General features: G+C 56.5%; 1 protein-coding gene across 20 annotated transcripts in view; it reads right to left on the bottom strand.

The window, feature by feature from the left end:
* The window catches only part of PLEC (plectin), a 142,896-nt gene that overhangs the window by 59,939 nt on the left and 68,832 nt on the right, over positions 1-14,125 (bottom strand). For 2 of the 20 annotated variants that reach the window (XM_061607257.1, XM_061607258.1), the window contains exon 1: positions 13,176-13,260. The exons of 14 other annotated variants lie outside the window; for them this stretch is intronic. In XM_061607257.1, the coding sequence (XP_061463241.1) occupies positions 13,176-13,245 (70 nt within the window). In that variant the 5' untranslated portion in view covers positions 13,246-13,260. Of the gene's footprint in view, positions 1-7,417; positions 7,726-8,201; positions 8,355-13,175; positions 13,261-14,125 lie in introns of those variants that run through there. 4 more of the 20 variants (XM_061607261.1, XM_061607262.1, XM_061607247.1 and 1 more) reach the window with 2 other exon arrangements.

Raw genomic sequence — 14,125 nt, 5'->3', positions numbered from 1 at the left:
CTAGCCGGAGGACCAGCAGTGACCCCCCCCGTGCACACCAGCATGTCAGAATAAGGGCCCCACCCAACACTAAAGTCAGGGTCATTCAGACCATGGTATTTCCGATCTCTATATATAGATGTGAAAGTTGGACATTGAAAAAAGCGGGTAAGAGAAAAATCAACTCATTTGGAATGTGGTGTTGGAGGAGAGCTTTGCGCATACCATGGACTGCAAAAAAGACAAATAATTGGGTGTTAGAACAGATTAAACCAGAACTGTCACTAGAAGCTAAAATGATGAAACTGAGGTTATCCTACTTTGGACACATCATGAGAAGACATGATTCACTAGAAAAGATGATAATGCTGGGGAAAACAGCAGGGAGTAGAAAAAGAGGAAGGCCAAACAAGAGATGGATTGATTCCATAAAGGAAGCCACAGACCTGAACTTACAAGATCTGAACAGGGTGGTTCACGACAGATGCTCTTGGAGGTCACTGATTCATACGGTCGCCATAAGTTGTAGTTGACTTGGAGGCACATAACAACAACAACCACCAACTGTGGGGAGTCCCCAAGTCTTTCCAGAGCAAAGCTGCGTCCCCACTGCCGGGCCTGGTGCCCCCCTGCCACTTCCCCACAACACTCGCATGCGGTCTCCTCCAACAAGCCAGAGAAACACGCAGTGTTGGTGGCAGCACCGTAACCAGGCCTGCTATTTGGTTTCCAGGATAAACAGCCTCTCTTTCTTCCCCTCCTCGCTGCCTGCGGGCAGAAGCCGAGTCTAAAAATACACCAGAGCCAGAGCCAGGTGGGGCAGCCCTGCCGTCCGTCGCCCCCTGCAGGCAGGCCCAGTGCCTGCAAGAGAGCAGCTATGGGCCTAGCCACCCCCAAGCCAGCAGCCCTGTCCAGAGCGCAGAGGTGACCTCCAAGCCCGCCATGGATCTGGACACGCCCTGGAAGCTCATGTGTCCTGGCAGGTGCGACGGGGGGGGGGGGAGGTGATGGGACACAGCAGCGGCAGCCCACCCTGGGAGCAGACCTGGCAAGGAGCCAAGGCCAGCCACACGGACAGAGGCAGGCGAGAGCAGCAGCAGCAGCAGGGCTCTGCCTGGAAACAGGCTGCAGCCCATCAGGGATTAGTAGAAGGGGGGGAGTCAGGGGAGGAGAGAGCGAACGAGAAGAACCTCCGGCAGGTGGCTCAGCCCCCCCCCTCCATGGTAGCAGCAAAGAGCACCTCTGCCTCTGTGTATTTACCTGCCACCCCCACGGGGAGACTGGAGCCCAGCGCATACAGCACCGCACACCCCCAGGAGCAGCAGCAGTTAGTGACAGAGAGCCCCCCCACCCCCTTGGCCTGCTTCATTACCAAAGGTGACCTGCCGCACACCCACAGCCACCCAACCTTCTCTGGGTGGGCGGGGGGCTCCTCCTGCATACCCACGGATGGACACCCACACACCCCAACCCGGACTGCTGTCAGTAGATGGCATCCCTATTTAAGTACATGGAATAATGGCACAGCAGTTCAGTATGTGGTATTTAATGCATTCATTAATTAACTGTGAATGTTAATTCAGTAGATAGGCAGAGCTTGCAGGGGGTGTTGGTGCCAAGGCGACCCACCCCCCAATTCAGGACTGTTGCTTGCAGCAACTTAACAGTCCTCAGCTATGGGACCAGGCACCCCCCGCCCCACACCAGCAGCCCTGTCCAGAGCGCAGCCACAGGGACTCTGAGCCACTGCCCTGGAGGTCAATGGCAAAAGGTTAGACAAGCTTCTTTCTGCGCTAGTTTTAAGCAACATGAACCAGTATGCTGGGGGGAGGCTCAGCTTGAAGGGTTTTCCCATTTGCCCCCCTAGGAAGAGCCGTTTCCTTGTGAGGAAAGGGTACTATTCAGGCTTTTTCATTTAGAAAAAGACAGCCAAGGGGGACCCTGACGGTGGTGTCTAAACCCAGGCAAAATTCAAAGAAAACATTGGGGACATCCAATGAAGCTGAATGCAGGAAGATTCGGGACAGAGAGAAAGAAAATTCTCCTTCACATCGCACATAATTAAATTATGGAATTCACTCCCACAGGAGGCAGCGACAGCCACCAGCTTGGATGGCTTTAAGAGAGGATTGAAATGGGAAATGGACTGCCTACCCTATGAATAGGGATTTCATGGTAAGCAGTATCCAAAGGGGGTTCACCATTGTCTCCCTCTGAGGCTAGTCCTCCCCAGCTGGCCAGAGCCTGCTCAGCTTGCCACAGCTGCACAAGCCAGCCCCTTTCTTGTCCGCAACTGTCAGCTGGGGGGCAACTGGGCTCCTTGGGACTCTGCAGCTTGCCCACGGCTGCACAGGTGGCAGGGCACGTGACCCCTGAACCACTCCCTGTGGGGTGATCATTAGCTGGCCCTTTTCACCCAGGAGAACCAAGCGGGGATTTGAACTCACAGACCCTGGACTCCCAGCCAGGCTCTCCTCCCCACTGTGCTATACCAGCTGTAAGAGGATTAGGAGGAGATTACTGAAGGAAAAGGCTCTCAGCGGCTACTGTGATGGCTGCTTGAGGCAGGATGCTGGGAACTGCCATGGGGGGACAGAGAGTGCCGCTGTTGTCCCACTGGCGTTCCTGGCCAGCCTCTTGGTCTGATCCAGCTGCCTCTACAGGGCTCTTCTTAAGGGGCAGGGACCATTTCACATTTATTTTTCAAATGGTACCTGTTGGATGCGGGGCAAGAGCAACTCCTGTTTTGTTCTTTTGTTCATAGAAGGGTGATAGAGTCAGGGTCCTCCAGCTGGCTAGGCTTGCCTGCCTTGACCTGCCAAAACCACCACCAATTTTCAAATGGTCGGGGGGGGGGAGTCTGGGATAATAAGGGGAGAGGAGAGGCCGTGTGCTGGTGGGGAGGACGGAGGAGGGGAGGATGGAGGAGAGGAGCACCAGAGGGCCAGGGATGCAGCCTTGAGGCGGCTGATCTGAAGGAGGCCAGAGAGAAAGAAGAACAGCTCCTTGGGAGAGAATCAACCTTGCACAAAGGAGGCCCCACATTCAGGCCGCGATGGCGGCATCTCCAGGGAGGGCTGGGAAAGAAAGACCCCTGCGGGAAACTCTGGAGAGCCACTGCTGCCAGCCAGTGTAGACAGCCCTGGCCTAGATGGACCAAAGGTCTGACTCAGTAGGAAGCAGCTTCCTGCGTTCCTAAGAAAGTGCAACGGTGAGGATGAGAAATGAGGGGCAAGAGCAACTCTTGTTTTGTTCTTTTGTGTGTATTCCAGAAGGGAGATAGAGTCAGGGTCCTCCAGCTGGCTAGGCTTGCCTGCCTTGACCTGTGTTATGCTCTGACTAACTTCCTTCCCTTGTAAACTGATGTGCTCAGGGAAGCTGACCTGCCCCTCCTTCCTTTGTCTTCTTCTTGGACTGTCCAAGGAGAGAGGAGACATCTCTGTCTTTGCTCTCTCTCCTGAGCCATGAGGACAACACCGAAGTCTGGGCATTGCGCCTCCAACTTAGTTACAACTAGGTATGCCTTTCCTGTCTACTATGTATTTCCATAATAAAGTAGCTTTTCTTATTTTACTAAGTCTCAAGTCTCAGTGACCCTGATGCAGGGTAAAAGCCTGCTACTTAGGTAAATGCACACAAGCATCTCAGACAGTTCTCTGCTCATTTATACAAATTTACCTAACAGTACCTTGGATAGCCATAATAAGAAGTGACATAATCCATTAGGACACATACAAAGGAGTCTGTGCTGTTTGCCCCTCCTCTCTCCAGTTACAGAGAGCTGCGCCTCCCCCTGCCCCCCCCACATGTGGGGTTTCTCAGTAAAGCCCCTCCCCAGTCTCAAAGCAAGAGCAACTCCAGACACAGTCAACGGGTGGTTTCCTGATCATTCTGCAAGGAGGGGGAAGAGGAGAGAGAAACCCAGCAACTGCTATGGCAATAAGGGAGGCACCCCGCCCTCACCCACATCGATGCCCGGAATGGGTGGCAGAGATTCCGAGAAAACCACCAGCCCAACGTCTGAAAGAGGGTGCGGGGGGGAGGGGAAACAGGCGTTGTGGCCAGCCACAAGGACCTCTTTAGATGTGTCACAAAAGACTGGGAAGTCACCAGTGGCAGGCACCGTGGGGGTGGCTCCAATGCCTGCCCAAGCCACAGGTTCCAGCACAGGCAGGCAGCTTTGAGGAGAGGAAGGGTCTCCCCTTGGTAAGATGCCATTGTTCTGAGCGGAAAACCCAGCAGACCCTAAGTCCAAGTGCAGGTGTGGGTGATGCTTATTGGGGGTAAATGCACTCTGTATGCATTTAGAACAAGGGAAATTCCCAGCCAGAGCTCTACACTCCCACTCTGACTTTCTGGCTGAGCAGAACAGAGGAACATGAAGCCTGTGGGGGCCATGAAATCTGAGCAGGATGCAGGATGACTGGACAGGACTGCAAGGAGGGATGGGCCCAAGGCAAGGCAGCGAGCCAGTGCAGGGACAGCAGCAAGGGCCCTCTCTAGGCCACCGCACTGGGGAAGGGCTGGCAGCTGGGAGGGGAAGGAGAGAATCACTGAGTCACCAGCTGCCTTGACAATGCCAGCCCTTGGAAACTGTGGAGGGGACCAGCAGCCCCTCCCCACCCCCTACAACTACCTGGTCTCTCCAGCCTGCAGCTCTCTCTCAGTGAAAGGAGGGGGGGAGGAAGAGATGGCAAGCACAGACATTTCCACCCCAAAGAACCTGTGGGGCAGCAGAGGGATCAGGGCAGGGAATGTCTCGAATGCCAGCGGCACAGCATCTCCCTCCTCCTGGCCCGACCCGGCCCAACAGCTGGGCACAGGCCCGCCAAGGAAAAAACTCCTCCCTGCATTGTAAACACACACCAATGCCAACCACCTGCGCTGCTCAGCAGAGCCACACCCAAGTGAATGCACGGGTGTGCTTGTAACAGGAAAGCGAGCCTTGCCAGCAGAGAGAGGGAAAGGCCACAGGAGCCCCAAGGGACATGTTAGGGGTGGGGTGCCCTTTCAGGGGGCTCAGTGGCTCTGTGGGTGGAGCACTCCTCCACTTCCCTATACTGTGCCTGCTACAAGGGAATGAAGGGAGATACATGTTGGCAGGGACTGCAGGAAGTCAACAACAGACACTACAGGTGAATGGGTTGCTTTGCTGTCTAGATTAGCATCTGCAAGGGGACAACACACTTGGAGCCCCGTGCACCCAGGAGCACCATTTGGAGCTAGGAGCAGATGGGCAGAGAGGGTTAAGCATCTTCTCCCCCTCCCCCGCACGCCCAGTGGCTTTTCCAAGGAAAACTCCTTCCCTCCCAAAAGCACTTTCACAAGAAACAACTGCACAGTTGAAATGCGCATTTAGCCCCAGGAGCTCCAATCTCCATGCCAGAGTGATGCACAATTTCATAGAATCATAGAACAGTAGAGTTGGGAGGGGTCTGTAAGGCCATCCAGTCCAACCCCCTGCTCCATGCAGGAATCCAAATCAAAGCATTCCCGACAGATGGCTGTCCAGCTGCCTCTTGAATGCCTCCAGTGTTGGAGAGCCCACTAGCTCTCTAGGTCATTGGTTCCATTGTCATATAGAATCCCACATTCTCGTGTGGGATCTGTGTAGAACTGCAGAACGCCACGTTATTCAGGAAAGGTCACAAGCACATACAAGGCGAAAGGGCAGCAAGCAATCCCTGGGTGGCCCCAGCCACGGATCTGAGATTTGGAGTCTGGCAAAACGCAGGAGATAGCCAGAAATGCCCCACACGCACTTGAGAGAGAGACACACACCGCCTGGCAGGCACTCCTGGGACAGAAGAGCACGCAGCACCAGAAATGGAAAATTACAGAAAATTAAAAGAGGAATATGTAGCCCAACCAGGTTTTGCCTACAAAATGCAGACCGCTGCCAAGGTCCTGCTTTGCCACAGAAGCTGGGGGGGGGGAATGTGTGTGTATCCTCACTGGGAATGGTCAGATGGCAGAAGTGGCTGGCAAGGGGAAATTTCCCAAGATGAGGCCATCAGGATACATCCACCAGGAAGACTATCAAGACAGTAACCCTGTCCTGTCCTCCCTCCCAAAATTCAATCCAGCTGCTCTCTGGGCAAAGCTTTGCTGCCGCTGCTGCCATTTAAGAGCCAAGGAAGCAGCTGCTGATGCCACCCCCACCCCACCCCCCTTCCTAGAAACACACCTGCTGCTGCTGCTGCTGCTGTTGCAGTCCATCCTACCCCCACCTACCCTGTTTGGCCCCTCTTCTCTTGCCCCCACCCCAGTTAGCAGCTGCTCTTGGAACCTGCAGCCTCTGCCCCAGCATTTCAGGGCCACCCCCACCTGCCCTCCAAGTGGGCTCCAGCTGCCCCAAAAGAGACAATGTTGCAGGGTCAGTGCCCAGACAGCAGCACCCACCCATGCTTTCTCCAGGCTGCCCAGTGTGCCTCCTGCCCCACAAGGGGCTCCTGCTCGCCCACCATGGGGAAGGGAGGGAGGCTGCAGGTGGCTGCCGGGTCTTACTGGCAACGGAAGGCAAATGGCTAAAAGAGCTGCTGCCTCCCTCGGTCTAGACAGAAGATGCCCAGGCTTGAACTCCAGCCAACAGGAAGTTGACAGGCCCTGCAGTGTCAGGGCAGCCACTGCTAAGAGCCAGTCCAAGGGGGGTATCCCAAGCTGCAGTTCCAGAGACCAGAGAATAGGCACAGCGTGGGGGGGGGGCTGGGTTCCTAACTCCGCAGGGAAGCACCTGCTTTGCAGCAAAAGTCCTATGGCCTCCTGCCTGAAACCCTGGAGAGCCGCTGCTGCCAGTCAGTGCTGGCAGTACTGAGCAACGGATGAAATAGTCTGACTCAGTACAAGGCCGCTTCTTCATCAGCGCCTTTGCATCTCCAGGGATGACCTGCCGCATCTCATGGCGCAGGAAGAGGACGGAGGCACTGCCAGCCCCCCCCCGTCAGAGGGCAGCTGGCAGCTGAGTAATTGGCGCAGAGTAGCCAGCGCCGCAGTCAGACCGACGCCAAGCGACGGGCTCAGACACTGCGAAGCCAGGTTAGCAGAAGCAGCCCACCCATTTTCCTCCAGGGAGCTCAGGCAATGCCCATCGTCCCCGCCCTCCTCCTTATCTTCACAACAACCCTGTAAAGTAGATCAGGTTGAGAGAGAGACCATCCCAAGGTCACCAACCACCTTTAAGGCCTAACGAGTGTGGGCCGCCTCTGGGGGCGAGGCTGTAGCCCACCAGAGCCAAGCGGAGGCCCCGCTTTTCCGCGATCGTGCGCGCCTTCCAAGCCAGCGAGCAAAACTCAGCGGCCGCGCAGGGGTTAATCGGCGCGCGTCCACGTGTCCGAGTTTAGTTGGAGAGGGAGGGCGCGCCCGGTGGCCCCGCCTCGCCCCCTCGGCGCCCGCCTGCCCCGCACGGCCCCAGCGCCGCCCGCACACCTCCTCCACTCACCGTCGCCACCGCCGGGGCTCCCCGCGCGCCGCCAGTACCAAACGAGCGCCAGCGTGAGCGCGTGGCCGGCCACCACCAGCGAGGGGAAGAGGTTGCCGCCCCCGGGATCCATGGTGGAGCAGGGCCGGCGGCGCGCCGGCAGCAGCAGGAGCAGGAGCAGCCGCTACGCCGAGTCCCTTGCGCCGAGCGAGCAGCTGCCCCTCCCGAGCCGCCAGCCCAGGATCCTCCAGGCCCGCCCCTCGGCCTGCCTCCCGCAATGCAGAGCCGCCTGAGCCCGGCCCAGCGGCCCCTCGACGGCGCGACCTCGGCCCCGCCGTCCCTGCGCGGACAGCGCTCAAGGTTACTACTCCCCGCTCTCCTTGGCACTCCCTCCCCCGCGGCCCTCCTCCCCCACCGTCAGGCAGCCCTGCCCAGCAGGGGCCTGTGCGGCCACAGGACGCCCGTGCCAGTTCGGAGGAGGGGGGGAGAAAACAGCCGGGGTTGCGCCCCCTCCCGCCCTGATGCTCAACACCATCGCTGGGGGGGAGGAGGAGGCGCTTCCCAGTCTTGGGAGCCGAGGAGGAGAGCGAGCGCGACTCTACCTACTTGGCGCGAGTTACCCAGAGGTGGGGGCTGCCCAGAAGAGAAGGGCAGAGCAAATAGCCTCCCCCCCCCGAAATGCCACCCGTCGGGGGCGGCAGCGACCAAGCTTTTTATAACCGCCAGCAACCAGCCAAGCCGGCGCCAAAGGCCCGGATCTCCCGCTCCTGCCCGTCCCGGTGCCCATCCGAGGCCCCTCGCTCACCCGGCACGATCTTCATGGGCAGGCCTGTGTGTGTCGGCGGGCGGCCCCAGCCCCACAGGAGGAGACGCAGACGGCGGGAGAGGCAGCCCCGAGTGAGGGTCCGAGCGGCTCGCCGCAGAACACTGCCAGTCCCGGCGGGTCCCCCGTGGCCATGGGGAGGGGGCAGGGGACCCTATAAATAGCCCGCCGACGCCGGGCCTTTGCCCAGCCTGGTCATGGCTCTAGAGTTAGAACATTACACCGGAGCGGGGGAGGCGAGGAGGAGCCTGGCTGTGCCTGAACCAGGGACCCCACAGCGCCGCTGCCCCCTCCCCTCCCCTCCCCTCCCGCGACAAGCACCTGTGCAAGTCATCCCCCCCAGCAAAGCCATCGGGGCGCGCCCTCTCGAGCCATTTGTGTAGGATGCCCATCGGTGTTAGGGGACCCACATTCCCCTCACTGAGCCACCCCCAGATCTCCCTGGGAAGACAGGCCGACTTTAAACCACTCTGGGAATAGCTCTGTGGGGGGGGAGCTCCTAACAATGTTCAGCACCTGTCACAAATGACACTTCCTGAGATTCTTTGAGGGAAGCCATGACTGTTTAAAGTGGAACAATAGTGGTTTAAATGTATGGTGTGAATGTGGCCTTCCCTTTTAATTCAGTGGCCTTACTTCCAAGTCAACCTATTTGCTTAGCATTAGGTAAAAATCAACAAAATTTTGTCAACCCGTCCTACCCTTTTGATGACTTTCTAATTGGAGAAGAGGGCCTCATTCAACAGCAGTAGTCCTCTCTACAGGGCCAGGCCTGAGCCTGCGCAGATGAGGTGCCACAGGTGGTCAAGCCTTCATCTGCTATGTAACCTGAAACTCTAGGACAGGTGCCAGGATTTCTGGACTCTTGAGATATGTAAACCTCCTAGACTACTTACTTTTTGTAATGCTTTAATTCTGTGCCTAGATTTCCAGTCTTTCCATTAAACTAGATCATCATTTATTTACAGCTCAGTGGCTGAACTCAGGTTGAACTCCTGGCACCTGCCATTTTAAGAAAGGGTCAGCTATCAGGGGATGATCTGGGAAAGGGCCTTTTCTGGGGGAGACCCTGGCAGAGCTGCTACCAGTCTAAGCAAACAGTGAGGGGCCAGGCAGAGAATTAAGACTGCCCTGCCAAAATGTAGCCTCCTAGGGGCATCAACACAAGGGCAGGCCACACATGACCCTATAGTTCTATTGGCTTAGTTTGGAGGTAGGTGGGTGGGTGGCCTTAGGGCTTATGCTGCTAAATACTAGATCTAGGTTTCAGCTTTGAAAAATTACTACATTATAACCAAGTAAAAGTACATTTTCTTTTGTTTTAAATAGGAAGCTGGTAGGAATCCAAGGAGTTTAGATAGAAACTATGGCCAATTTCTCGGTAACCACCCAGAGCACCTGCTGATTTCTGGGATTTTTCCAAGGAACACCAGTTTAGGTATCTTAAGCAAGAGCACAAGCTGAAGAGCGCCCTTAACAAGAGTGGTCTTGTCTTAACTATTAAGGGGTCCCTCCAGTTCATGTTCTCTGGCCTTATACATTTAAAGCGCACTGGTGGGCCGTGGCAAGGCTGATGCCAGGCCCACACTGGGCTATACAGTCCACATCTAGCATTTTTAAGTAGCCCACCCCAGCCTGAAAGGAAGAGCAGGACTGGGGACCCCCCCCGAAGGATGAGGCTCAGGCTTGCAACGGAGGCTTCTCAAGGGATATCAGCTGGGCTGCTTCAGGATGCAGCCTCCGAGGAGGAGGGAGGCACCCTTGCCAGGTCAGTTCACCCAGATGCCAGGCTACTAGCCATGATGGCTCTACGCTCCCTCTGCTGTCAGAGACAGCAGGCTTCTGGATAGCAACTGCTGGAAGCCACAGAGGGGACTGAGCTGCTCTTGCACTCGGGTCCTGCTTAGGGGCATCCCATTTGGGGCACCTGGTTGGCAACTGTGAGAACCAGATGCTGGACTAGACGGGGTGCCCACTGGCCTGGTCTTGCTGCTTCAGGGCTCTTCTGATGTTATGTTCCGAACAGGCCGCTAGATTCTGCCCTGATGAGGGTCACCGTTGAGACATTCACCCCATCGCAGGTGGGTGCTGGCACTGTGACTCAGCATGCCACAAAGACTTTGCCACCTCAGTTACCTTTGTGTAAGCCAGCTCCCTCAGCTTCAGTTTTCCCTTCACAAAAGAAGATACGGACCACCTAGCATGGGTGTTGTTACTTTTACTACTACTACAAGTATGATGCCTACAACATTTACATCTCACCACACATGGCTGTTCCCCCGTCCCCATTTTATTCTCACAACAACCCTGTCAGGTAGGTGGCTAGCCCAAGGTCATCCCAATGAGCTTCATGGGGAAAGGACTGTAGCCCAAGCATTCCACAGAGCATCTGCTTCGCATGCAGAGGGCCCAGGCTCCATCCCTGCTGGAGTCTCCAGGCAGGGCTGTGAATTTCTCCAGCCTGAAACCATGTACAGCAGCTGCCAGTCAGTGTTGACAATACTGGGCTAGATGGACCCAGCAGTCTGACTCCGTATAAGGCAGCTCCCTATCTTTCTATGGCTGAGCATGGATTTGAACTCAGGTCCCTACGGCCCTAATCCAACACTCTGACCACCACAACTCACTGGCTGTCAGTCAGCTTCACGGCTGTTGTGTGGAAAAGTAGGAAAAGACTCAGGCCAAGCACTTTCAGGCAAAAGGGATCTAGGGTTGGGGGGGCAGAGGTCTGGGGGCTTGATGCTGCTAACGGGCTAGCAGGGCTCAGCTAGACGGCTCATAAGAAGCTCCTACACATTTTGCAACCCTAAAGGCCTGGTTAAAAGGCTTTGCAGTAAAAATAGCTGCAGTAATCCAAGGTCCTAAAATCCTTACTATTCACTAGAAAAGACAATAATGCTGGGGAAAACAGAAGGGAGTAGAAAAAGAGGAAGGCCAAACAAGAGATGGATTGATTCCATAAAGGAAACCACAGACCTGAACTTACAACATCTGAGCAGGGTGGTTCATGACAGATGCTCTTGGAGGTCACTGATTCATAGGGTCACCATAAGTCGAAATTGACTTGAAGGCACGTAACAACAAAATCCTTTCCAGCCCCCTTCCCTATTATGTGAACAAGAGGCTGGCATGTGAGGTTTTTTAAATAGCTCATCAGCAGCCAAGGCATGCTGCACTATCAGAAGAGCAGTTCCTCTGGAACCTGCCCCACACCCTGCACTTCTGCTCTGCTGCCCCTGCCACCCTCACTACAGCCCACTCTACAAGAGCAGCCTGTGGGCTCCCCTGCCCAGAGAATCAGCCACTTCCAGCTCAATGGACATCCCAGCTGGAATCAAAAAATCATAGAACAGTAGAGTTGGAAGGGGCCTATAAGGCCATCAAGTCCAGCCCCCTCCTCAATGCAGGAATCCAGCTTAACACACCCCCCAACAGAGAGCTATCCAGGTGCCTCTTGAAGGCCTCCAATACTGGAGAGCCCATCACCTCCCAAGGGAATTGGTTCCATTGTTGTACCGCTCTAACAGGAAGTTTTTCCTGATGTTCCACCAAAATCTGGCTTCCTGCAACTTGAACCCATTATTCGTGTCCTGCACTCTGGGACGCTCGAGAAGAGATCCCGGCCCTCCTCTATGTGACAACCTTTCATGTACTTGAAGAGTGCTATCATATCTCCCTTCAGTCTTTTCTCCAGGCTAAACATGCCCAGTTCTTGCAGTCTCTCCTCATAGTGCTTTGTTTCCAGTCCCCTGATCATCCTTGTTGCCCTCCTCTGAACCTGTTCCAGTTTGTCTGCATCCTTCTTCAAGTGTGGTGTCCAGAACTGGACACAGTACTCAAGATGAGGCCTAACCAGTGCCAAATAGAGGGAAACCCATACTGCACGCGATTTGGAAACTATACTTCTGCTAACGCAGCCTAAAAGTTCTCCAAGAGGGTCCTGCAGTAGCTCACAGACCAAACTACACACACACGCATACACCCACTGCACTCACATCTGCAAGCAAGGCACCTAAAACCAGACTCCAGCAGATGAATGGCAGGCAGGGAATGCTTCCATCTGCTCACCCCCTGCAACGCCCAGAGAAAGAAAACTTCAGAGGCAGTCAGTCAGGGCTCAGCATGGGAGCAGCAGCTGAAGCAGGAAGGGGGGGGAGGTGCCCTGTGCCCTAAAGGGGCAGGAAGAGTCTGATCCCTCCAAGAATGGCAGGCTTTCTATCCAATTGTGGTTGCAGAGCCTGAAGACCCCCTCCTTGGAAGAGCCTCATGGGAGGGGATCAGGTAAAAGTGGGTCCCAAGCCCTTCCCTGGGCCTCTTTATCCAGGCATGCCACACCCCCATGCACATACCTGCTCCTCCTTAGGGAGGGGTGGGGTATTAACCCCTTTGGCTCCTGCACTGAACTAAGGAGCCCTGGGCCCCAGACAGCTGCTGGCAGGCAGATCAAAGCAAATCAGCCTGCAAGATAAATCAATTAGAGTCACTTGTAGGCCGGAAGTGGGTGCTCTTCCTGGGAGCAGAGGATGGCAGCAGCAGCAGCCAGCCAGCCAGCACCCCCCCCCCGCCGGTTGGACAGCCCTTGGTGGTCCCATACTGCCTCCCCTTCCTCAAGAGCGGGGCTTGAGAGAGGCCGTGGGGCACACTTTGGAGCCCCCATGAGGAAGCAGCTCTCCTCCTGCAGAGCCCCGATTAGGCACTCCCAAACTCTCCCCTGCCAGGAAGATGCCCGGTGGGGGGGGGGAGACCCAGAGGGGGCTCTGCCTTCCAGCTTGCTTGTCCAAAACCCCCCACCCCCAGGAGGCCAGTGGGCCATTTAGTCTCCTGATCTGCATGCCTCTCCCCAAAGCCAGTCAGAAGAAAGCCATCGGCTTCCCTCTCCGCCCCAAATGCCGCAGGGATGGCAGCCCACCCAACCAGGTGTGGGTCCTCCATTCCTCATAGGACCCCCCTCCCTACCTTGCCCCTGCTGGATAAGGTCTTCCATAAAGTAGCGTCCGTCCTCCCAGTCCAGGGCTGGAGCTGCCATTCTGGGCTCTGCAAGAGCACACCTTCCCACCAGGTTTTGCACACCAGTCCCAGCCAGGGCAAGCCCCAGCAGCGCACAGGAGCTGCGCAAACCCCCTTCTTGGCCCGTCCGCCCACCCGCCCCCAGCAGCCACACCCCGGAGGCCTCGCTCCCTCATCTCCCTCCCACCCACTCGCTCCCTCCAGCAGCCCCAAATGCGCTCCAGCTGCCCTCCAGGAGCCGCCAGGATTCCTGCGGGATCCGCAGCAAAAGAGCTTTCCTGTGGCTTTGCCTGGAAAATGGAGCCCAGGCATCAGATGTGGGGCGGAAGGCAGCAGGCGCTCCCCTGCAAGGGCCCCCAGGCCCCCTCCTGCTCCTGAGGCAGTTTCCTCCCTCTGGCCTGGGCAGGGGGGCTCAGGAACGCAGAGGGAGGGTCCTCGGGCCTTCCTCCCCCCCCATCTTCCAAACCAGGCTGGAAGCAGCTGCAGAGGGCCTCTGGCTTTGTGCGTGGGAATCACCCCCCTTCCAGCCCCCCAACTGAATCCTCGCGATTTTGGCAAAACTTGCCCCTGTGGGAGCCCTCCCTTAGCAGCCCCCTCCAAGCAAACCCCTCCCCTGGGAAACCCCCGCAGAGGCTGCCCCCCCCCCGGAAAAGGAACACAGATTTCAGCCAGGGCTGGGCAGCACACCGGCCGCCCCTCCGGATGTGGGCACGTTCCTCGCTGGACTCCAGTTCAAAGCCAGCACGGGCAATGGTCAGGGCTGACCCAAGTTGTATTCCAGCAATGGGGGGGAAAGCATCACAGGCTCCCTGCCAAGGCTTTATATTATGGGGGCAGAATGAATTAGTTCTTTGACGTTGGCAGAAATCCACCTGTGCCACACGCGCGCGCCCTCACAA

The sequence above is a fragment of the Rhineura floridana genome, chromosome 1 (assembly GCF_030035675.1).
Source record: "Rhineura floridana isolate rRhiFlo1 chromosome 1, rRhiFlo1.hap2, whole genome shotgun sequence".
NCBI lineage: Eukaryota > Metazoa > Chordata > Lepidosauria > Squamata > Rhineuridae > Rhineura > Rhineura floridana.
Note: the sequence above shows the minus strand (reverse complement) of the source record. Positions and strands in the feature narration are given on the sequence as shown.